Here is a 26,666-nt window from a genome sequence, read left to right as displayed (position 1 = left end):
GGGGATTTCTGGGCCTTACAAGGGGTATAATTTGGGAAGTAGGTGAGATCGAGACGGTTGATCTTGTAGAACATCACAAGGCAGCCCAAATGTTCTACAAAGATGAATGGTTTAGGTCTATTTGGCAGAACCCTAAAAAAGGCTTGGTCGATGCTCCATCGATCAAGGGCCTAGAATCATCCGATGAAGGTGATCTCGATGAATATGATTGCCCTCTGGATCAAAGGATCCGATCATGTAAACGAGGCAGAACTGGGGCCTCTAAAAGACATTTATTGGGCTACTTTGGCCTCGTTTACTTGATCTAAATGGCAACTATAATGTCACCCAGTTGCTATCGAACACATTGATGGGGCAATCCTTGGCCCATGGATCAAGCCCCATTTAGGGTCCTGCCAAAAACCGTTGATTTTTCTAGTTCTTTTATCTTACCAATGGGATGGAACTCAGATATGTGAGCGGTGTGCCTCATGATGCTCTACAATAACAACGTTCTAGATTTCGCATACATTCCCACTTAAGTAGGACCTAAAACTTGCCTTTTACCATTGACAGGTAAAATGACTGTCTTCATAGTTGTTCTTTTGTTCTGTTTTTATATTACAAGACTAACTCAATTAGAACTCTATTAATTGTAAATGATGTAGTTCTGATCCTGTTAGCTCAGCTGTTTCCATCTTGGATGTATTACAACAAAGAAGGTAAATAATATTTTTTATTTTTTACTGAGAATTATTACATTGCAATAAGCAGAAATGAAATTTGGATTATCAAACAGAAAACGTCCAACCCATTGCATTTTTGTTAGAAAAAGGGCTTACAAATTTCGACAAAATGAAGCTTAATGAAATGAAATCAACACTTTAATCAATGAGAGTTAGATACAGATGATGAACTCACCAAACAATGGGAATAACTTACCTCAAGCTGTTGCCATATACTCTGTGAGGAAAGTCACCATTGCAATACAGATTTCTCATATTTATGCTCACATCTATTTTTATGAGGTATCCAATTGCAGTTATGGACAACAATGGTGGGCACCAAACTGAAAATACATTCTTCTGAAATTTTGGGAATGGAGAAAAATGCACTTACAATGAACATCCAATGATCATACAAAGCCTTTCTGGCACTGGTGCACCCCTGTTCCTACATACATGTAAAGCAGCTTTAGGTTCTTAAAGCTACTTTTCTCTCATTACTATCTGTCATATTACAAAACTGGAATATTACCGTTACAAACATCGCGTAGCTGGGGAGGCTCATGAGAACATTTGATCACCACCGGAGCTTGTTTTCATGTGGATTAGTCGAAAGCAAAGGCATGCTGACCTCCTTACAATCAAGGGGTTTGTCCAAGATCCTTCACACTGTTACTTTCATTGAAGCAAATAAATCTACAAGCTGTCCTCTGTTTCCTCTGACACCTCCGTTTCCTCGGGTACGTTCAACTTTTCAATTGCGGACTGCCAAAAATGCAAAACATTACATGAGCCAATTATGTAGAAATTTCAAATTCCTTTGCTATTTGCTATGTTGTTGGTAACCACTGTTACATGGATTCTTCTAAATGGGCGAAGAATCCGTGTCCGACACGTCTCGGATTCTAGTACTTCAAGAATCTATGAGACACTTCAAGATCTCTTTTATCTGTTGTTTATGAACACTACTACTACAACTTTACAATTACCATATGTATTGAGTTTTACCCATCCTAATAGTAAGTTTCTTATATGGAAATAAAATATTATATCTTTTTTTATAGGTAAATAAAATATTATATCTACATAACCTATTAAAATATTTAATATATTATTTTTTACAACCATATTATTGTGTAAAAAAATGAGAATTGATTAAAATATTGTGGTGAATCCACGAATCGTTCTTTTTGTGGTTTGGTGAATCCGACACTCGTATCTGTACTGATGCAACATAGTTGGTAACATCCATAACACTAATGTAACATACACGACACTTTTGGGTTTCCTATCAAACAACTGGCTGTGGATACATGTTTATACCCCTAATTTCTAGGTAATTTTCATTATATTTCAGGCATTTATTCATGCTGTTATATTTTATATTTCGCCCACTGTTATTTGTAAGATGACACACTAATCATTTATATGCCACTGCAATCAGGATATAGCATTCGGGGCCTCGATCTACCACCTCTGGTTAGACAGAAATGCCAGAATACATGACAGATATCGCACTCACAAGCAGCAACTTCTCAGCTCCATCCTCAGCACCCTTCGCTCTAGAATGCTCCACCTCCATCTCAATGACACTCTCAACAGCAGATCCAAAGCCATTGCTTTAAACCTGGGCCACCCGCTTTTCCAGAAGTCCTCCATTCCCAAAACATACAGCTGGGATCCCCCCGACGTGGCCACCTCCAAGTTGAACACCGATGCTTCTCTCATCGGAAACCACGCTGCCATCGGAGGTATCCTTCGAGATTACTCCAGCAAAATTCTGGGTACTTTTTCCATCAATGTCAACCCAACTGCAATCCATGAACTGGAGCTGGAAGCCATTTTAATGGGTCTACTTGCTCGAGAAAAGCATTCAGATCAAGTATGGGTCGAGTCTGAGTCCCTTCTTGCTGTTAACATCATCAAAGGTGAAATTCCCTGTCCATAGGAAAAAGATAACTCTTACAAAGATCAAAGCTCTCCTCACCCAATTTAAGCATTGGAGAATCACACACATATAGAGAGAAGCCAATAGAGCTGCTGACTTTTTGTCCAAGGTTGACTGCTCTTGTAAAGGAGCAAACATTCCAACTCTCCTCCTTCCATCTGACCTCCTGGACATTGTTATTCAAGACTCCTCAGGAGCCCCTTATACCAGATTGTAATATTCTTTTCTTTCTAATTGTCAGGTTGGGGTCTGCCTAACCCCATCTTACCAATCAAGAAAAAAAAGGGAGCTCATATCAAAGACCAACTGAATGCAAAAAATGTAAAGGGAGTAGGGAATGTCGAAAAACTTCCGTAACTCGAAATAAGCATTTGAAGATCTTGTAATTTTGACACACTTCAAGCATTTTCATTTTTATTTCTTCGGAATGGCACACTCAAGCTTTTTTCTTTTTTTGAATGGTAGACACTCAAGTATTCAATGTCTAAAATAGTAAACATGAAAAACCCAACATGACGCAAGTGTAAAGTTTACATGCAATCGCACACGCACACAAGGGGTGGCAGCGGCCAATGTACCACATAGAAGACAATAGAGTGCCAACTATTGTTGTGTTGCACAAGAGACGGTATATACAGTTATTTTATGATGTAGTGACTACTGGCTAAAATACAGTTATTTTATGATAATGCTGAAAGCATTGCATTTATCCAGTGTTATCATGATGCAGATTCCATATATTTCGAATTTCCAAGAAAGTGCATCTGCATTTATTCAGCCATGCCTCATCATAATACAAAACACAAAGGACAAGGGGAAAAAAATAAGAACCAAGGTGAGTTGGTACCTTAATGGTAGCAATGTCAGCTGCAGATGGTTTCAAATCCAAAGCATGTCCAAAATGTAACATGGCTTTCCCGTGCATGCCGAGTCGCTTATAAGTCTTGCCCATCAATGCCCAAACGCTGCTTTCACGAGGTGCATTCTCTTTTAGCTGCTCTAGATATTTCAAAGCCTCGTCAAATTTTTCAATACTTAATAGTATATTAGCCTTCTGATACATGGGTAGTGGGTTCTTCTTATCTGCCAGAATGGCCTTCTCCATCATCTCCAATGCTTCCTCATTTCTCTGCCAGAAAAAGAAACACAAGAATCCTCATGAAGAAATTCAAAAGCGAATGAATATCTTGACGTATAAAATTCGCACACTTTTCCTTGGTTTGCATGCACAATGGTGAGCATGAACCAGCTTTTTAGTGAAAAATAGGATTTCAAAGAAATTGTTCTGTAATGATAGGATTAGAAGTTAATATATACAAGGACCAAACCTTTAAAGCATGTAAAGCCATTCCTAGATAACACATGAGAACAGAAGAGCGTGGATTGATTTGGAAAGCCTTTCGAAAATGATGCTCCGCAAACTCATACTTTTCTTGGCGAAGGTACACCATCCCAAGGCCATACCAGGAGTTATAATGCCGAGCATCTACACGAAGAGCACTTTGGTAGCACTTTATTCCATTTTCAAAATCCTCCAAAGCCACATACCTGTTAATGAAAGCAACAAAATATAGAAAAGATTTAAGGAAACAGTTACTCAATAAAATAGCAGGATGCTATCAATTATGTTAGTCTAGTATAAACTAAATATTAGTTTCAAGTAAGAAATAGTAGAGAACTGATGGGTTGTCATACTCATGGCCACAGAGTGTGTGAGCATAAGAAAATCTTGAATCAAGATGAACAGCACGGTGGAAATTTTTCAGAGCAGTCTCATGATCTTTCTGCAAGCCGTAGCAGTTACCTATAGCACACCTGCATCCCCATTTCATTAGTAGGAAATGCTTTGTGACAAACTTAGATAGAGCAGAATCAGCAGATAGATAATAGATTATATATGCTATGGCCCTGTTCGTTTAAGATTATGCCAACCGATTGTGAGTCCAAAACCTATTATTGGACTCAAAACTACGTTTAATTTTGAGTCCAATAATAGGTTATGGACTCACAATCGGTTGGCATAATCTTAAACGAACAGGGGCCTAAGCAGGTGTTAGAAAGGAAGTTGGATTGTTGGAAGCATGTTCACAGTTAAACTTTCTAACAATATGTACTGAATCTGGATAAAGGCTTCAAGAACATTCTGCAGAAAAAAAATGAAAAATCATGCAACATGCATCCGTAGTAGTAAACATAAACACCCTAAATAAATTAGTTAAACCATAGCTCAGCAAGGTGGACTCCACCCAATGAGTCAAAACCACGGCACCATACCCAAAACAATTTTCTATTTCAACCAACACAGAAAAGCACTAACCCAAGACACTGATGTGACATGTTTAGTTACACTAATCAAGGTGACAATCAATCACATCGATTGTCTGGCCATGCGGGCCCAAAGGCACTATCAAAAGTGACAGGAAGAGGGAGCGTGAGAAGCAACAAAAATTAGAGTAGGCAAGTTATGATTTGAGGCACTCAAAAATAGTGACACTCCAAAGTGGAAATGTGCCCTAGATTGAACATTTGTACATGTGTATGTATAGCGCGCAGGTCATGGCCAGACAACAAGGTAAAGATCGAGAAATCCAAATGAGAAGTTTAGCACAGCACATTTTCTTAGGATATGTATGAAACAGATCCACTGAAAAGACACCGAGTAACACTCAGTTTGGTCATAAAAACCAAGCAAGAAGCTATAATACTCAGATAATTATATAGGTCCAACATATCGTGTTCGATACGATATGATACCAATACTCGTATCAGATATTTCTGCTGGTCAAGATAATTATCATGTTTAAAATATATGCCATCCTTTTAAATTAGCTATCATATTTTTGGCTTATTAGCGACATATATCTGCAATTATAAATTTGAGAATGTGAGTCATATAGATGCTATTTTAAATTAATTATCAGTTTCATCTTCTAACTTTAATCTAGTTAAGCTTACTTTTATGGTATTTTTTTGTCTACAATACATCGATATTACCTGGAATGTAGTTCGTTCAGGTACGCAGTACGGGTATGGGGTGCAACAGTTACGTGGTACGATGGGGGTAGGCTAAGTTGGTTCGCTATTTGGAGTAACAGGTTGGTTTAGAGCGCTAATTCAAGTCGTTACGGTACTCTCTCTCTCTCTCTCTCTCTCTCTCTCTCTCTCTCTCTCTCTCTCTCTCTCTCTCTCTCTCTCTCATCACAGCAATAGCAATAGAGGGGAAGGAGTGTCGATTTTTGTTCTCTTTCCTGCCTTCTTCTCCCTTTTTGTGCATCTCTTTTTCTAGCAAGGAAAAAATGTTGGTTTTTGTCTCGTATGTATCAGCCACCGACAATCTATGTCCCCTTTTCCTCATTGCTCTCTCTCTCTCTCTCTCTCTCTCTCTCTCTCTCTCTCTCTCTCTCTCTCTCTCTCTCTCTCTCTCTCTCTCTGCAACAGCAAAAGCAAGGAGTGTTGGATTTTGTTCTATTTCCCATCTCTCTCTATGTGCATCTCTCTCTTTCCCACCGGTCACCCTTTTTGGCTATCCAGGTCGCAAACGAACCGCGTTTGGGATTGTGCAACTCCAGATCGCAAGTCAGAGGGAGGGATGGCAACCTCTTGTAACATTGGTCTACAATGCTTGCATCTTATCTTATGGTATGGGAAACCCATAAACGAATCTGTGTCCAAGATTTCAGAAATTGTCATTTGCATCTTTCTGTCCGTATACGTATCCGTATCTAGATATCATAGACAAGAACTGTACAAGAAAACTTAAGCTTGTGCCCCGTAATACGGCAAAAGAGAAATTGAGGTCCTAGTACTTGCAAGGATTCAAATGAGGCTAAAATTATTGCGCATAGATAGGGCACCAAGCTTTGGATTGAGTTAGAGGTTGAGCCTCTGACTGTAGTGGGAGATTAGCTATGATTTGTGGACAAGGATACGAGTGTCGCGTGTCGACACTGACACAGAGTGTCGGACACGGCAAACCCCCAAAATTTAGAAACGGGGACACGGCTAAAATAGAAAGTATATATAATTATAATTTGTCGATATGGATACGTGTGTCGAGTTTCAACATGAATATGAGTTGTCTGACATGGCAACATCTAAAAACCTTGAAATGATGACACATAGATACGCACAAAATTATTGATTATTACACAAATATATGCCCACACACTCACATTAACTCTAACACTACTCGGAATACATTTAAAAGTGTCCAAAGGAGTGTCGACACGGGTGGACACGCATCTCGCGTTGGACACGGCAGGACACGTTTGTCAGCAATAAATTCAAAGTGTCGGCTAAATCATAGGAGATTAGAATTATGTGATTAGATAGATACAAGCCAAGGAGGCCTATCTGTGGAGATTTGCAGAATGCATTGATCAGTACTTAGACAAAGTTGATTTGAGGTTTTGTTTCAACACGTTAGACAAATGACAAACATCACATTATAAACGTAATAAGATAGCCTTAGCTTACTCCGGAAAATGCCACCCGCCTTCTGGCTAAAGATTCTCTCATTGAATTCACCAGTGGAGCAAAGATGATGTGAAGGGAGAAGCCTATATGTGGAGATTTGCATAGTGAATTGAGCAATACTTAAACATAGTAGTTTGAGGTTTTCCTAAGCACGTTAGACAATCAACGAATCAATGAGTTTTTCAACACCCGAAGGTAGCCGCACAAGACATTGTGGTGCTGGTTCCTTCATTATTTTAGCAAAAGTCTCTGACTTTCTGCTGCACAAGCCAGCTTTGCGCCTTGACGTGGTTTACATTTAATATCATGTACCCATGTTCCTATATGTATATCGACTAATGGTAGCTTGGGCAAGGTGTCTAGGGATTCTATAGCTACTTCCGATTCATATACTTTGAATGTGGTTATATGAGTTGGCATTCATATTTCCTTTTTTGATTGATTTTCCCACTATGAACATCTTGCTCCTTTGTTGCTTTCTTTCTTTCTTCCTTGATAAAGTTCGTTATTCGAAAAAAAAAAAATAGCACGGTTAGCCAATGCCTAATTTTAAGGCTCGACAGTATTTCCATATCTGCACACACACAGACATATAGCAAAGAGTTTTTAGAACATACCAAGCTTGAGGGGATAATCGATCAGTTGAGATTAGCTCTTGAGCCAGGTAGCTTAACTTCATCTCTTCCTTCAAATGCTGCAAATAGAAAGACTTCCATCCTATTAGTAACAGGCTAAATGCCCTTAGTAGTCTTAGTTGGGGAAATTTGAAATTTCAAGCATACAGGTGAAATCGGTTGGCTTAAGATATTAGTGTAGCTGGAAACCCCTTTTAATGAAATAAAAAGAGTTTAATGAAAAAAAGAGGAATTATAATGGAACAAACATAGATGCATTTTAAAGAAGAAATCGTATGAAGTTAATGAAGATTAACATCGAATGACATTAAAAAAAGGGCGGCCCAGTGCACGAGGATTAACATCGAATGACATTCCTCTATAAAAATTTCAAAATTCCTTTGTTACTTGAAAATAACTCCACATGGAAAGGTAAAAAGAAAAAACAAATAGGAAACAATCCAAGGAAAAATCTGAAAAGTCCAGATTCGCAGGATAATGGACGAAATAGTTGAAACGGATGCAACCAGCTACACACGCAAAGAGATAGCACATGGAAAAAATAAAGCATAGAGACACAGAGAAAAGCGTAGACACAAAATTGCCTGACAATAGGGGCAAAGATTGCCACGACTGGGACTCTTGTAGACACAAAATTGCCTGACAATAGGGGCAAAGATTGCCACGACTGGGACTCTTTTATATACCTTTGACAAATGAATCCATATTTTCATCAGTACCTCTAAGAATATGAAAAAAAAAAATGGAAAATCCCCAACCTATGCGCATCAATTACCATATATACTATGTAAGCCAAACACCAAAGGGTCTCAGACTACAGAAAAAATGCCTTTGATATGAAGTTGAACGAAACACTGTCCACCCATAACATCTCATCAAGATCATCATAGAATAGTTGCAAGCCAACAAGAAGAGCATGTGCTCCGCTTCACTTGAAACTTTGGTACTAGTCATATCGAAAATTCCCATGCTAAATTACCTTTCTCATTCTCAAACAGGCCACCAACTCCCGCTAGCCCAGAGTTGCCCAAAGAAGAAGACCAATCAAAATTCAACTTGCTGACATTTGGTGGCAGAGATAACAATCTACCCTTCTTAGCATTTGGGAACCTTTTAAAATCATTCCTATGTGTTATATAAAGATAGTGGATGTTGCCTATGTAGACGGCACTATAATATTACCAGCTCAGCTATTGTGTTGTTGGTTTCTTTCTTCACTTTTATATTCGATTGTTCCAACAACAAAAAAAAGGAAGCGACTAGGGCAACTACAGAAAAAGACTTACCAGAATGGGATGACTAGAATGAACTCTCACGAAGAAGAGATCAAATGATTTAGCATGTTTCTAGGGAAGGGAATGCTCGGAAAGCAGGAAGGAATAAGGATTGGGTTCTCACTTCTCTTGGTGATCTGAATCCAATTCAAGAATTTCAACAAAAACCTATTGGGAATGTTTAGATTTAGAGGCCATTAAAAAAACCAGGTTTAGAGAAGTAACTATCTCTTTGAAATTTTAATGTGGGGTAGGAAATCACTAACCAAAGATAATAGAGTTGGAGATCAACAAATCACAAAGAAATCAGATTTGAAAGTTTCTTAAATTGTGCAGGTTTTGGTAACATCCAGATCTAGATCTGAGCCTAGATCAACACCTGGCCGTTTGAACAAGTTGAAACTTTTTTATGGGTGTCGGTTATGGAGTAGAGGGAAACCCTGGAGCCAAATCAGAAGATCTGGCTATTTGATCAAGTTGAAACTTTGGTATGGGTGTCGTTTATGGAGTAGAGGGAAACCCTGGAGCCAAATCCGCCCATTAGATCAACGGCTAGGATCTCTCGATTGAAACTGTGTGCATCATGATAGTAGACCCAAAATATATAGTTACACGAGTCACTATTAAGAAACAAGGGAGAAGATCAAATGTAGAGAGAAGGATTGAAAAGAAGGCGACAAGAGAATAAAGAAGGAATAAGGACTAACAAATGATATGATTGGACATTACACCACTAATTAGAGAAAGGCATCCCACCCATGGCAACAAAGGTATCACACCAATAGCTAGATCATGAGCATCACACTCATATCTAAGGTTGAAGTCATACTAACCAAAACCCAAGGCCTCACACCAATGTGATTCTAGGGCATCAGATCTTCTGTTGATCAAGTGGTCATGCCAAGATCTAAGGATATCACATCCACGCAAGAGCAAAAGCTTCAAAATCTTTATTCATTCATCCATGTCAAATCCAGCAATAGGGAATTAACCCTACGAAAATGGCAAAGACCCTTGTCTCCAAAACGCTTACTAACTCTAGACTTTTTAAAATACTAACTCTCCTAATTAAATAAAGAAAACCTCTGAATCTACAGAGCACAAATAGGACTCTTTGACTAGCCTGAAAAAAATGGAACTATCCTAAGATTCTTGACTTGGACTCCTAAACTTAAGAGTAAGCAAAATAGCAAACTCTCCGATTAAATTTAGCAGATTGATATCCACACGACCATGTTTTATAATGGTATGAACTGCCTTGTTTTACACTTTTTTAACCAGCTGACAATCTGAAAAAGCAATCAGAAGCCAATTAAAGAAGTGTAAAACGAGGTGGGTTGTCTTATTATCAAAACATGGTCTCCTAGACTCCAGATATCGGTCCCCTAAATTTATCCTCAAGATATTAATCAGGATCTTTACATTTAAACCAATCCCATAAACAAAAGAATCCAAACTTCCTCAATCAATCGAGTGGCCCCCCTTTAGCCTACAAAACCCAAATTATGGGGGATTGCAATCTGCGACAGGATGACCAAGGTCAAAGTTGTCAAAATGATAATTTTACCCATATATATACATATATTCATGGGTTTTCTAGTATGGGTTTGAGAGATCTTGTGGGCCCCACTTGACCATCATCATTTTGAGAATGATCTCCAGGTTTCATGGTTTTGTGAATGGTCGTCCAATCATCAACATATCAGTAACCACCAAAAATATAAAACAGAATACATAAGAGTGAGAAGAAACTTACATAAAGAACTGTGGAGTAGATATCCATACCCTCTAAAGAGTACGGTGATGCGCGGCGAGCCAAACTAAAGGCACGATCAGCCTCAAAATAATCTACCAGCTCAAAATATGATTTTCCTACCTGCATAGATTATTTGCAAATGTTCCAGTACCATAATAAATAAATAAAGTACACGTGAAATGCTTATATAAGAACAGAACCATATGAAGAGCAAATGAAAGGCATGGTATAACAAAACTGTCCCCGGAGAAAGAGCACAAGATTTATAATATCATATCAACAAAAAATAAAAAAGAACCTCGCACTGTCAAAAAATAAAAAAGAACCTTGCACTGTCTATAACAAAAATAAGATATAGACGAAAAGCTTACTTCGAGAGTTGTATAAACCCAATTCTTCAAGAACTACGAGTTACGTGTTTGTTTTTTAATGAAAAAGAGACTAACCGGATTAAAATACAGAAATCCTCACTCAAACCTACCAAAAGAGATCCTCAGTCAAAGAAAACTATTTAATTAACAGAAACATACATTTACAGCCAAGTAATTTAAATTTTAAACTAATTAATAAATATCAAATCCATAATTAAAATGGCATTGCAGGCTTTCCTCGAAGTAAGCATAAAGATTGGGACAATAATTTTTAGTTATCCATTCATACAATCCCTTAAAGTGTGAGAAAAAACTCAACTTATCTCTCTTTCCTCTTCATAGCTTCCCTTTCTTAAAAGTAAAACAATAGATTCTGGTTCACACGTATAATATCTGAGATTTTCCTCCCATTGCCGCAAAGTGTATATGTTGAATGGTGCAAATTTCATTGGACCATTATAAATGCCCAATTAATCAGTGCACAAGTGAGGTAATATTTATCTTCCAACTGAGCATGAATATTATAATGTTAATAAATTCAACAAGCATTTAAATCTTCCATGCAGAAAGATAATTACCTGGGAAAGTACCCATCCAGTATTGTACTGCTGGTGTGAAAGCTTAAGATAAACTTCCAATGCTTCCTGCTCAATTATAAGAATTATTTGAACATGAAAGCATCAAAACGAAAATCTAGAGAATTTATTTTCAACAATCAGAATGGTATACCTGGCATCTATACATACAGGAAAGCCTGTAGCCTTCTCCGAGGGTCCGCAAGAGGCTCAATAGCTCTAAAACACCAGCAGTTACTCTTGAAACATGTGTCAAATTATGTGTTCTCTCCCATTCAGGTAATTTATCATCACCAGATCCCAATACCGCGGATGAAGATGTTGTTGCATTATCGGATTGAGCATCATCAAAAGCATCAGGCCGTCGCCCTACAATAAGACCAAAGCACTTGCAACAATCTTACAGTGATCCAATAGAATAAGACGAAACAGTTATGAACATAAAGACTTGAAATTGTTTCAAACTACTTAAAAAAGCAACCAGCACGTACAGTTGACCAAACCAGGCCCAAGTGAGGCAAGAATGCATCAACGGTGAATCCAACTAAACAAGATTGTAGTTCTAACCAGAAGGTACACACTAGTGCATACAGGTTCAAAACAAATTGAAACCAGGGATGAATGCTCCCAATCTAGGCTCGTGAAGTGTTTCTTCTTTTTTTCTTGAAATGGTACGGGCTCGTGGGTTCTCTTGCTGAAGCATTCTAGTGACTTGTTCAAAACAAATTGAAACCAGGGATGAATGCTCCCAATCTAGGCTCGTGAAGTGTTTTTTTTTTCTTGAAATGGTATGGGCTCGTGGGTTCTCTTGCTGAAGCATTCTAGTGACTTGTCAAGAAATGTAGGATAGAATTGATCCAATGAAATAAATGTACATTGACTCCAAAGGCCCTATAAGATTATATATTAACCAAAAAAAAAACAGAATGACAATAGTTTCAAATCTGCCACTCGATATATAATCTCTTCCATGAAATGCGTGAATGTCCACGGGTGGATTTCATCTAACCATCTTATGACATTCAGAGAATTTACCTCCACTATTAATCTAGCCAAAATCTATACCCTCCACCAGCCTGAAGCCCTGGAGGACCGCACGCACTTTTGCTTCATTTGAATTCGCGAATCAAATTGAACCCGAAAAAAGCCCACACGATCACCCCCCCCCCCCCCCCCTCTCTCTCTCTCTCTCTCATCCCTTAGTGGTCCTCCAACTCCAGTCATCCCTGGATTGCCCAGTCTGGACCCGTCATTGAACTTAGCATCCTAGGATCGGGAGGCCCATCTAGGAGTCTAGATTTCTACTTGTTCCCAAGTGACCCTTATCTCTCTCTAGTCATATATCAAAGTATGAGGTAAACCTGAAACAAAGGAGGATTTCCACCCACAATATACTTTGTCCATTGAAATCCGTCTACTGAAGAAAGAGGACTATAAGCATAAAATAAAAGGCTCAACACGATCCAATGTATTAACCATTTAAAAAAACCCTCATAAGCTAAAATCAAGCTCCAAAACGTAGCTCCATCCATCACCTATATTTAGTTTATAATTTAAAAAGGAATGTATTACCCAGCATACAAGAGTGCAAGTCACAAAATGCTAGCATTTGTTGAAGTAAAGACCAGAAGTGGAGAAAGAAATATGAAGATGACGAAAGCCAAATTCATAAATTGTGTCATTATATAATTCTCTGATAGAAGTTATACAATCATCCATTTTCAAACTTACATAATAGCTTTAAATGGTTCAGAAAATCCCGAACATGTAATGATTAATGAAAGAAAAGGAGGATAACCTTCATCTAAACTTATAGTCGCCCAGGATTGTCCCTTCCGAACGGTCACAGAACGAAATGTTGCTGAGCTCATTTTAGATGACGAAGAAAATCCTCCGAGAAATTTAGTAGAAGTATGACTTGTTCCATTTCCCCCTACTTGTGAGGAAATTGCATTGGCATTTGTTGTTGCTTCTCCAGAGAGCCTTGTACTTCGTCGAGGTCCTGAATCAGAAAATAACTTCCCAGATACCTGTGATGAAGTGCTCAGTGAGAACATTTCATGAAAACAGGCATGCCAGTGAAGCACAGATAAAATGTGGATATACAAATCATACGCACCATATTTAGAACATAATCATCAAACCTATTCTCACTAAGAACCAAGGTTTGAAATTTCAGTTTCGGACATAGCCAAAACCAAATATTGTCCGAAATTCGGTAAAAAAACAAATTTCATTATTGCGCCGAAATTTCGGCAAAAAAGTAAATTTCAGAAGAAAAAAAATTTAATTAAATTTTCTCGAAATTCCGGGATTTCTGAAATTTTGGATTTTGGCCGAAATTTCAATATTTCGGCCGAAATTTAAAACGATGCTAAGAACATCACTTTTCAAGCTAGGGAGGATGGTAACGCAGACAATGAAAAGGACAGAAGGTGTCCCAAGGAACAAGACAGTGGGTCCACACAATTGGAGAAGCAAAAAGTGATCAAATAGAAGGAATATTCTCAAAGTGCAAAAGAACGCGAACATGCACCTGAGAGTGAGCAGCATGGGCAGAAGATGAACAAAAGCTCTGCACTCAAGTCCAGCCAACAAATAATAAGATGAAGGTTAACCTCAGAACTACTGAACTAAAGACTCAGAGAAGATAAAGAGAAACAGATTAATAGTTCTTGAATAAAGCGTGCCTAAACACAAGGAGAAAATAGAAAATACATGTAGTAGAATGTCTACAAAGAAGGCCATGCAGTTGGGGAAGGCAAGTGAAAAGTCCAAAGAATTGAAAGGATATTAAAGGAACGAAGAGGTGAAATAATAATAAACTTCAAAAAGCAACGCATGTAAGAAAGCTTCAACACCATAACTGAGTCTGCATGCGTCCGAAAGCTCTACAGGCCAGAATAAGCACGCCAAAGTTTCTAATTACAGGGAAGAGGAAATATGAACAATATTCAAGGAAATAGGGGAAATGGAAAAAGCAGGTAAAACCTAGCAACCCAGAGTCATGCTCTCAAAGTAAATTCTAAGACAGAGAGGCGACAGCGTGCAAAAAGACATGACCACCAACCATGGATTTAAATTTCGGTTTCGGTTTTCAGCCTTGGCTGAAACTGAAATTTTGACCGAAATCCGGTACCAAAAAAAAATTAATGACTTTTTACCAAATTTCAGTCAGAATTTCATAAAAATATTAAATTTTAAAAAAAATGAATTTCTCGAAATGTCGGCCAAAATTTCCGAAATTTTGGGAAATTTGAAATTTCAGATTTCGCAAAATTTCGGATGAAATTAAAAACCATGCCACCAACCACCTGGCTTCCAAGAACCAGTATTTTGCTCCACAGTGCCTTAAAGAGGCCAGCGCTAAAGGAGATTCCGTTACTCAGTTCATGGCAAGCAAAGATGCATAAGGTTCTTCCTTGCCACTGAGATGTACTTATTGTGGAAACAAACTCCCCTATTTTGTATAGTTCTACTTCTAATTGATGTGCAAGAGACCAGCATTCCATAATTTCAAACCAAAAGCAAGGAAAATAAATGAGCATTTGTTTTTGTTAAAATATTTTCAATGTTCTTGACAACATGGATTTAAATTTCGGTTTCAGTTTCGGCCGAAATCCGGTACAAAAAAATGCAATATTTTATTTATTTACCAAATTTCAGCCGAAATTCCTGAAATTTCGGATTTCGGATTTCAAGAAATTTCAGATTTCGCGAAATTTCGGTTTCGGTCCCAACCGAAATCCGAAATTTCAGATTTAGGACAAAATTTAAAACCATGCTTGACAAGGTACATTGATAAAAGTAACGAAAATGCATGAGAGAACCTTTCGTAGCTTCCCTTCATTTATGAACCTCCTCCTGGGGGGCTGCATAGCAGCATTGATGGTTGACCTGGGAGAACCTTCACCACCCAAAATGCTTGGGTTAGGCTGCAGATTTCTACATAGAGGTGGTGGAGCAGCAGCTGATAACTGCAAGGTTAACAAAATAAGGGATCTAAATACCATGAGGAGATATTATCAATTGCCGCATCATTACAGAAAGAATATGTTGTTTAATACACAAGTGTATGCATAAGGAAACATTATATCTTTTTTTTTAAATTTGACAAAATATATTTATACTATGAGAATTACATTGGGAACAAGAAATCCCAACTTGCATTACATAGTATGGTGAGTCAAGAGTATACTCTTGACCTAAAGATGAAGGCAAGAGGACAATTCTTAGTTACATCATGACGTGCTTGATCTGACAAAATTCCTAATCAAGCAGCCTCCAGATACACCCCTGAAAGTTCTCCTCTCCCAACCTCCTGAGGGCAAGAACAGCCTCGGGGGAAGGATATCACCCAAAGCGAATGATCCTAAAGTCTCTCAAGCCAAGGGGAATCAACTTCCAAGCGAATGCTCCACAGCTTCCAATTAAAGTTTAGTGCCTAGAACGGCCACATGTATTGAAGCATAGTAAAGATCTCCATCGTGCTCTTTGCTCACTTGCAACCTCCAGAATAATAAAATCCACCTTCTTTACAAACTAACCACCTTATAAGTTAACCAACCATCTTCTTTCAGACCACTCGAATCACAACCTTTAAACAACCTTACTCTGAAACTACCACCACTTTGAGTCTATTCCTTTCTAAAAAAAAACTCTTATCACTTGTAAAAAGAAAATTCTACCACCACCTTCCAAAAAACTGCGCTAGCTTTCTATTTCCCAGCATATCCATGATATCAACAACCTGAAAAGATCACTAAAAGGCAGAGACTAACACCAAAAAGCAACAAACCTACAAAACTAACTATCTACAGGAGGGTTGAACCCGAAAGATCACTAAAAGCAAGGAAACATAATATCTCCTCTTTGATGACAATCAGAATGTTGTTAAAAGGCATCCGAGTAATAATTTCCAACCACGGAATACATGAGTAGGTCATAAACTAGTAAAAAAAAGGAATATATCTTGGGAGGGCAAATAAAACGAAAGCTTTGGCCAATTTATGCTGCAAGTCAAATGGTTTTGACATGTGCTGGAAACCCGGCTGGTCAGTTCCTAAGCAAAAGTTTTTAAGCTAGGAAATCAAGTCCGTGATGTATCAAATGTATATTTTGTACAGCAAAAGATCATCAGGACATCAGTAGGTTTAGTCAGAGTGAACAATGTTATCTTCTGTTAATATTCCAAGAAACAATAGAGCAGTGGTTCTAGGAGATAGGGGTGCAACTTGTGTCTGGTTCAACCCGAACCCATTGGCTTCAACCCGGAAAAAAAAAAGTTGGGTTGCAATGGGTTGAGTTCTGTTCAGGTTCAGGTTCAGGTTTCCGCACCTGGGTTGAGTTCGGATCGGGTTCGGGTTAAGGGCTTGGGCAACCCGACCCGAGTGAAACCTGGCATTTTTTATTATTTTTTTACTTTAGTAAGCTTAAAAACTCAGGTTGGGTCAGGTTGGGTCGGGTTGAACTCGGGTCGGGTCGAGTTTGGGTTGGAAAAAAAGAGGTTCCTTGGGTCGGGTGGGGTTGAACCTCATCGCATTGGAACTTGAGTCGGGTCGTGTTTGGGTTGAGTAAATGGTTCCTCAGTTCGGGTTCGGGTTACGGGGTTAGCCTCAACCCGACCCGACCCGACTTGCACCCCTACTAGGAGAGTCTTAAATGAATTTACCTGCATTGACACCGGTGATGGAGTATTATATAGAGACATATTATGAGCACAATTTGCATGTTGAGGAGCATTCCCTGCCACAATAACTGATCCAAGTGGATGACCATGGATTTCTTTAAGGTTGTGCCCATGCAATTGTTTCAATTGCCTTGGATTCACATCATCTGAGCCCAATGTCCGATTGGATTGTACTATACAATCCTCACTGCCACTCTGCAAGCTTTGGGAGCTCGCTTCAGAATGCATATGTTGTTGGATTCGACGAGCAGCTGAGTCGCCAAATGTTTCATTTGCTTCTTCTGCAGCACCTAAATCATAAAGATATATACCGTATCAATACACAAGAAATGACCTTTCAAAAAAACAATACACAAGAAATATGAAAATCATGGTTTTAAAAACTGAAATTTTGGATTTCGGCCAAATTTCATTTTTAAATTTTCCTTCAAAATTTCCAGTTTTTGCCGAAATTTTGGTTCAGGAAAAAAAACAGTAAAAGCCGATTTTTTTTACCAAGTTTCAGCAAAAAATTTCGGTTTCGGTCACAACCGAAACCGACACCAAAACCAAAATTTCAAACCATGATGAAAATAAGCACCAAATGGCATGAACAAACAAAAAGTAGGTCCTCCCAGCTGAAATGCGAGACACAGTCTAATTAGTGAACAGGAAGGATGATTAAATTGACAGCATTTCCATCACAAAGAATGCATTCCATGCTAATAGTTGCATTTCAGAGTCTAGAAGACAGATATATGCATTTTCAGAATAAAAATACTTTTTCATTTACAATTACAGATACAATTAGAAATTCTAGTATTTAGTTCGACACTTGTCAAACAACCAAATACTCCAAAAGCTTAAACCGTTGGAGACGGCGTTATTTAACCTTTTATACTTTAATACTCCCGCTCACGTGTGGCCCCTCTTTTTAGGGGTTGGCCTACACGTGGAACATGTGGCCCATCTTTTGGGTTGGCCATTACATGTGGAGTTTTAATATCGAGGAGTTTTAAATTCAGGACCTTTGCTCTGATACCATGTGAAACAACCAATTATCCCAAAAGCTTAAGCCGTTGGAGATGGCACTATTTAATCTTTTATATTGTAGCAACACTTAATAAAAGGTAAGTCGCGGTAATTATCATGAAAAGGAACATTTAATACAGCATCATAAGCTTTGGAAAATCCATAAGGATTCCTTCCTAAAGACTATGGAAAGTGGACAATACTCATAACGACACATATAAAGTTGTATTTTGTTAGGTGATCTACGGAAGAGGGAATACACTCTGATTAATGGCAACAAAGTAACAAGGCAAGCAGATGATACTCAATGTGCACTACGCTAACCTGAGTGGCATCACAAAGTCAATAAAGAGATAATAAAACCGGAGTGGCATGTTGAATGGGTAGGTGACGCCCAGCCCCATAAAGAGTGTCCACAACAAGTCAAGAACTTTTAGAATCTAGACTACGGTTTAATTGGAGGTGGTTCTTCATGAGTAAACAAGTTATAATCATCTTAAATTTCATTAACATAGTAGTAGAAAATTTAGTAACCATCAAAGGTACAAGTCTCTGGCCTCTTGGCAGATAAAGAAATTGAACATGACACATTTTGTACTGACCTAGAATACACAGCTCCTCATAAGCAGCCCATAGAAAGGGATCTATTGACAAAGCCTGCATAAAGTGATCAACCGCACTTTTCCTTCTATCAGTGTACCTAAGATGGCCAAAATAACAATAGATGATGTGCTTAATTTTAAAATGTGGCTGAAACACAAATAACAGCACATGAAAAAAAAAAGGGGGAGGCCCAGTGCACGAGGCTCCTGCCATTGCGGGGTCTGGGGAGAGCTAGATGTACGCAGCCTTACCCCTGCTTTGCAGAGAGGCTGTTTCCGTAACTCGAACCCGTGACCAAGAGGTCACAATGGAGCAACCTTACCGTTGCGCCAAGGCTCGCCCTCTAATAACAGTACATGAATATATAATAAATGCATTGAATAATTAAAGGATTTCAGGAGTTGCAAGAGTAAAGACCACCAATATAATATTGAGTCATAACATTATCTATAAGCACAACCAAATATTGCAACTCCTTGGGCAAAAGAAATCAATTCAGAACTATGACTAAGATACTATACTGAGACAAACAAAATATTTAACTATAAATGATGCCACTGAGGCAAAGCATAATTGAGGAAGATGATAGTGGATTTGGACTATCAGGAAGTTCTTGGATGAGTATGAAAGGCCTTCAATAATTTGATGCTAACTCCGGTTGGAAAACTAAGCATTCAACACACTGGCATGGAAGGCTCGAGAACCTTTTATGTGATGCATTAGCAGACCAGATGGTGATTGATTGAGCCTGGGGTAAATGTAAATTTGTATGATACACAAGTAAGGGGGAAAATAAATCGAGTAAAAAAAATCCAGAAGTGTTACGTTCGAACCAATAGTCCTGGGAAATCCAACATGTGTCAACTGTCAACATTCAACATGGTATCTGACCTGTTTAGAAGAATATGCGAAGGTCTGCGGGGGCCTGTGTCAAGTTCTTTGGTATCCATCTATTTAATTATTTATTTATTCTTTGATGAACGATGGACAATTGAAAAATCATCCTGAAGTTTAAATTAACCTCATGTTGTTGAGGAAGGAGCTATAATGATGTTTAACTGTTAATGTTCACCTCGTGCTATTGAGGAAGGACCTACAACAAATGATACCTGACCAATGGATAGGTAGTAATAAGCTCACATTGTAGGTTTTGATAGGTTTTGAATTTTTGACATCGTCAAATTAATTAGATCTTCAGCCGTTCCAGTGCCTTACAGAAAGCTAATGATATTTGGTAACTATTTCAAAAATGATGGCGACAACCATTAGCAAACAGTTAATGAAGATGAACTATCTACATAAATTTTCAGCCAAGACACCTAGACTTTAGATGCAGAGGCAGATGAAGTGTTGACAGAGACCTATTGACAGAGAGGTGCCGCATATTCTGAACTCATTGCATATCAGTATTTTGGGTAAAATATGCACTATTTATTGTCTTGACAAGATAAACTATGAGGAAATAAGCACCTATAAATAAGCCCGAGAAGGTAATGGCCAGCCGCACCATTTGGCACCTGCACACAAACATAAGAAGCATGCTATCATAGAACTAAAAATCAAAAAAGATTTAACTTTAAATCAACAATCAAATCTCAGCGTATGCTCCAGTTCTAGAAAAACAAAGCATGCATTCCTCAAATGAATCTGTGCGTGTCTATGGGGGTGTGGGTGTAGAAATGGATTTAAATTTCAGTTTCGGTTTCGGACATAGCCGAAACTCAAATTTTGGCCGAAATTCGGTAAAAAATCAAAGCAAATTTAATTATTGCCGAAATTTTGTAAACAAACTTAAAAATCACATTTTTCCGAAATTTCGTCCGAAATTAACAAAAATTTCGAAATTTCGGGATTAGGTGATTTCAGTTTCAGTCCCAACCGAAATCTGAAATTTCGGCCAAATTTTCGGTATTTCGGACGAAATTTAAAACCATGGTTGTAGAGGCGGGGTGTGGGAGGAGAGGGATACCTCTGCATTAGGCTCATTGGCAGGGAATAATGCTGCTTCAGCTTCGCGAAGAAGATCCATCTGAAAGCATGATATTGCAAACAAGTAGCGGGATTGAGCCATTTTTGTTCCTTCACATTTTAAGACCGAACAACAATGAGAAGTCATATGAGCACCACTTTGGAGAAAACAAACGGTATTAGGAATAAGAGTAAAGGAAATATGGGGAAAATTGTGAAGTAGATACCTTTCAAAATATGGTATGCACAATAAGCTTGATTATTGTGCAAGTAACAACTAGCCAATAATTGCAAATTCAACTGCACTTCAGAGAAATTATTACAAGAGTTAAGAAACGTTACAAGAGGAAAGAAATGCAAACTATAGATATAGCCGTAAAGGGAATACAGACTTGGCGACATGTAAACAATCCTAAAGAAGACAAACAAGGACATATCAATACTGAAGACAGAAATATCTGAGCATAAGTGATTACTAATAGAAGCCTGAGAAATTATGTTATGTTAGACGGGCATCTCATATTGGGTCTGAGGATTTTCTGTTATATTCGAATGAAACAAGAGCAAAGACGCTCCAGATGGATCTGCTAATTTTTTGTAGCAAGTTTGATGGGCATCTCATTGTGGACGGCAAGTGGCAGAATGATAATGGGTGTGGATCTGGAAACAGCAGGGAATTGTGGAGCCTGGGCTCAATTATTAAGAAAAGAGTGCGGCGAAAAGTACATTCCATCATGTGTTTGAAAGGCTAACGAGGTTGCTGATTCCTTGTCCAGAGAAGGGGTCAGCCATGAGAATTTAATTGAGGGGAAATCTCCGCCCCGTCTGTAAATATATGTTTCTGAAATGGGGTCATGGACTGTTTGTATTTCTGTTCCTGTTCTTTGAATAAAATTAGTTACCGTTTTCTCGAAAACTAATAAAAGTCTGAATTCACATAAAGAAACATAGCATGTTTAGAGAAGTTATGGTTCGGTTCTATTCACTCATTTGAAGTAGTCTTTGTGTAGAATGTGATTCCTTCAATGTTATCACCTGGGCTGATAGATTTAAGGGCCTTGGAGATTGACACATCTTGTAGATAAGAGAAAGACTACTGTTGATATTTGCATTGAAGAGGATTTTTACTGTTCCTGCAAGTACTAATGACTTAGTGGATTCACTTGCAAAAAGAGGGGTCTGTAGAGATGCAAGAAAAAAGAGTGTCCTGTTCAGCATAATAACAAGGTGGATTGGAATCTCCAATTCCTCAGAAACCTCTTCGATGGAGAGATTGACAGAGTTGTCATTCTTCTAAACAGGTTCCAATTGGTTTACATTAGAACTGATAAGACGAGAACTTGGTCTTAGGAAATGGATGGGATGTTCTTGGTTCAATCATTAGATCATCACCTAGTTCCTCCTGTTCTACCTCCCCCGCTGGCTGAGCTTGGAAGATTCACGCGCCCCTCAGGGTTTGTACATTCTGATGCACCACTTTCCTTAATAAAATTATGACGGCAGATCATCTTCGGAGATGTCATTGTTGATCATTTTGCAGATTTGGGACGGATCGGGTCGTTCCTTGCCATATTGTTGAGTCGTTTAAGCAACAGTCATTTGCCCCTTGGCTGGCCAAGGGACAGATTCTATGGGACCATGCCAGCAGCTATTTAGATTCTTTGGAATGAGAGAAATAGCAGTGTTTGAGGATATTTCGAAGGTGTGGTCCATCCAGATAAAAATTCTTCTCACTATTGTCCAATTGGCCGCGATCCTGCCAGATTTTCATGGTTGTTCTATTTCTTCGCTTCAGAGATGTTGGGGTAAGATTCGATTTAGTAGAACCCCTGTGGCTATCGTGGCCCCTATGTGGACCCCCTCTTTGGTTTCCTAAAATTAAACTTTGATGGGTCAAGTTTAGGAATCCCGGATCAGCAAGTGTTGGGGGTTTACTGCATAATGTTAACAAGGAGATCAAAGTGGCTCTTTCTGGTCCAATACGCAAGCTCTCACATGCATTTTCCTAACTGAGCATGACTGTCTGGACATCCTCATAGTCAAAGATGATTCGCTCAATGTTATAAGAAGGGTTAAGGAGGGCGAGAGGTATCCTTGGTGCTTGAGGACGCAATTGAGGACGTGAAGGATGAGGTGAGTCATTCAGTGATTTTTCAGTATGCTTGGTGTTCGGCCAACGCTGAGGTGGATAATGTGCATAGTGTGTCTGTGTGTAGATATATTGATATACCCATATTCGTACATACACAGATATATATATATATATATATATATATATATATATATATATATATATAGAGACAGAGAGAGAGAGGGAGGGAGGGGGGGGACACATAAATGATAGCAACATTGACAAACTCGGCAATAACGAGAGTTTGCAGAACAATGGATCTTCAGAAGCCATGGCACATTGTGTGTGTGTGTGTGTGTGTGTGTGTGCATGTGGGTGGGTGGGTGTATAGAGGGGAAGAAAGAAGGGAGGGGGAGGAGACGAAACATATAAATGATAGCAACTTTGACAAACTCAGCAATAACGAGAGTTTGCAGGACAACAGATCTTCAGCAGCCATGGCACATTAAACCATTGTCGTCTTGGATCACAAGAAATTTACAAGCTAACAAATAGTTGCAAACCACCAGCCTACTGTGTTTTCGCCAATCGTATCTAACAAAGACCATATAAGTAAAAGCTTATGAAGATAGAAGTGTTGGACCATTTGCGGCAAGCAATGTCAATTGGGTATTTGAGGTGCACCATGTTTTGGACATTGTTCTATACGAACTCTATTTTTTCATTGTCTAGAGATTGTTCCGCACCTGCTCACCAGACCTAGCACAATATACATTAGCATGTATAACAGTGCATCAGTACTTGATAAGTTCTCTCTCAGTCTTGGATGGTCCTGGAGATTCCAAAACTCAAAGAATACTCAATGCAGGCACTAAAGAGCTTACAAATATCAAAGTTTTGGGGACCCAAGTCCCCAGCAACACTTGTGAGGAAGTAAATTAAAAAAAAAGGACCCAAAAAAAAAAACTGCAACAACCCTCCAATTTCTACTCTTTGAAGGTGACAATATACATTTTGTTGCTGAAGTACTCCAGATGTTCTATACTTGCATCCATGGTAATCATGTAATGCCGATTAGAAGAACCTTCCTTTTCTAACCTAGGTCATAGTTTTTGCAAGGGAGTACCAACAATTAATACCCTACGATGCATAGATGAGTCTGCTTAAAATCACCAATAATTCTTGTAAATACATCTTATTTTCAAGTGCAAGTGAACTTCAGCTCACTGTTCACATCCTATCTACCAAAAAAATAAAATAAGATAAAACTCCTTCAACTCATAAAATAATATAAAACTCAAAACAACTCGATGCGCTAATAGGCTAATACCTAACCAAGCCCAAGAATTCTAATACAAGAGACTAATCTTCTCATACATTTTCTTACAATATCATTTTCATCTCATTCGCATTAAAGAAAAACCTAGTTTTTATCAACGTTAATCAGGCAATTTTTCCCAATCAAATCCAGAATAAAACGAAAGAAAATATTCAAATGCATTAAATCAATTCGCTAGCACTCCTCACACAAAAAAAAAAAACCTAATATCACTCCATATGAGTGGAAAAAAAAAAAAATTCTAGAGGATCATCATCCATGAACTCCAAAACAAAATCACCAAAACCTAACCATTTCAAATGTGATTACAAAATCCAACATACTCACATAAAACCCAAAAAAATGCGAATCGAGATATTAAAAAAATTAACCTCGGAGGGGAACTCAGCGCAGAGGCGTTCGCAGAGGAAAATGGCATTTCGGTGCATGAAGAGACGAAGGCTACTCTGAACACAGTCCACTAGTAGGGTTTCCATGGCGATTTTTTCCCTCTCTGGGCAAAAAGGGAGAAAATAGAGGAGAATGAGGAACTTGGAACCAGTTAGATGGGTGTTTTTAGGGTGTTTTAGGTTCGAAATCTGAGTGGCACGTGCGTCTGTTGCCGATTGTTTTCAAAGTTCAAACGCAAGGCACGTGCGCCTGGCCCCGCTTTGGATTGCAGGAAAAACATTTCCGACGGAAGAGTTTAGGGAGATGATGTTTTCGCCCCCTATAGGATGATGCGCCCCACCTGTCACGTGAATTGAGGCAGACTTTAACGCTTTTTGACGTCAAGTCATGTGATAAGGGAGGCGAATAATCCTACATGGAGGGGAAAAAATCATCGCCCAAAGTTTATTTTAACGTTTATTCCATTTTCACAATTTAGAGGGCAACGTTAGGGTTATGGCTTATTTAGATGGATATCTTCGTGAATTATATTTGGATGTTCAAGTTATTTTCTTTCCAGCTTCTTTAATTCATCCAAGAGTCTTACGCAAGGAGACCCCATCTCTTCTATATTTACATGGAAATGCTCTCCTCTATCACAGAAGAAGCTGTTCACCAAGCAGATTTCAACACCATTCTCCCGAGGTAACTTCTCCATTAGCCATGTTCTATCTGCTGATGACGTTATGATTGATGCAGATGTCACCCCAATCTCAGCCTCCAGAATTATGGATTGCGTGAACATGTTCAAACAATGTTATGTTAACAGGACCAAAAGTGAAGTATTCTATGTAGGAGAAGACATCACTCACAAGCATACCATCTACTCCCTCCTAAACATTCGACAAGGGAAATTTCCCATCAGAGATGGAGACAAGGGTGGAGCCAGGAATTTACACTTGGGGGGCGGACTAATTTACACTTTGCCTGCATTGGTCATGTTTGGGGGGGGCGGGGGGGGCGGGGGGGATTTTATTTTTACAATACCCAGAATTTAATGATTTTGAATTGTAATTCTTTATGCATTAGTTTTGACTTGTGTTGATTTTTATTTTATTTTTAAATGGACTACTGTTGCTGAAATTAATGACATTTTTTATTTGAATCTTATCTGAATTATGTTATTAAATTGATAATATACAACTTAGCTCTCAAATTACAATTGATATACACTCAATTAATAAAGGGAAGTGATATTTACGCCCCTTTTATTACTAGGCACTCCCGGTCCCAGGGTATCAACGACTAAAAGGGGACTAATTTACTTTACGTCATAAGAATCCAATGGGTTTGATTGCCGCGTACACTGGCGCTGGGTGTCCTGGTGATAAAAGGGGGGTAAATACCACTCTCCTTAATAAAGTATTTAGTTAACTAAACACTAATTGTCTGAAAATTGTAATTTTCTCTGAATTTTTTTATTTTGGATTATTTTTCATGAAAAATAACTTTACCGAATGATAAAAAATTAGATAAATTCCGTGAAAAAAAATAGATAAAGTCCATGTAATCCGTTCGATAAAGATGGTCACAAGATAATATCAAAATGTCCTCTATATTGTCTGTTCTTGGCGTCATACACAAATTCTAGAAATAAATATAAATATTAATTGAAGATCTCAATAGAGATGCAGAAACTTGCCACTAATATTTAGTTTTCCCTTTTTTGTTTTTATATCCACATCTAATGACTGATATTTACACCCCCTTGTTTTTTATACCGTGTGCCTCTTTATTCTACTATAGCTTATTAGTCGTTGGACTCTGCAAGATGACTTGATGAGCCATTCTAGTAGGCTAGTAGCCTATGAAGGACT

The 26,666-nt window shown here is 38.4% G+C and overlaps 1 protein-coding gene across 3 annotated transcripts; it reads right to left on the bottom strand.

Moving 5' to 3' along the window:
• Positions 1–845: 845 nt before the first annotated feature.
• On the bottom strand, positions 846–24,973 carry LOC143845987 (cell division cycle protein 27 homolog B-like). 3 transcript variants are annotated; one of them, XR_013234613.1, is made up of 17 exons: positions 24,792–24,973; positions 21,238–21,310; positions 21,012–21,121; positions 20,513–20,559; positions 19,042–19,139; positions 17,411–17,718; positions 15,570–15,716; positions 13,538–13,769; positions 11,894–12,108; positions 11,743–11,808; positions 10,794–10,913; positions 7,746–7,822; positions 4,348–4,467; positions 3,981–4,200; positions 3,500–3,781; positions 1,237–1,469; positions 846–1,152 (listed from the first exon to the last, which is right to left on the bottom strand). XR_013234613.1 is itself a non-coding variant. In XM_077354390.1 (16 exons), exons 1-16 carry the CDS (start codon positions 24,894–24,896, stop codon positions 1,401–1,403), a joined length of 2,289 nt encoding a protein of 762 aa, XP_077210505.1. In that variant the 5' UTR covers positions 24,897–24,973; the 3' UTR covers positions 846–1,400. The 3 variants fall into 3 exon arrangements, 1 of the variants encoding a protein (XP_077210505.1); XR_013234615.1 differs by having other exon boundaries at positions 846–1,146; XM_077354390.1 differs by having other exon boundaries at positions 846–1,469.
• Between the last annotated feature and the right edge of the window lie 1,693 nt (positions 24,974–26,666).

This window comes from Tasmannia lanceolata, unplaced genomic scaffold (assembly GCF_043159265.1).
Source record: "Tasmannia lanceolata isolate RefF3 unplaced genomic scaffold, GAP_Taslan_0.1 ptg000015l, whole genome shotgun sequence".
In the NCBI taxonomy this organism is placed as follows: Eukaryota; Viridiplantae; Streptophyta; class Magnoliopsida; order Canellales; family Winteraceae; genus Tasmannia; species Tasmannia lanceolata.
This window is presented reverse-complemented; position numbering and strand designations above follow the sequence as displayed.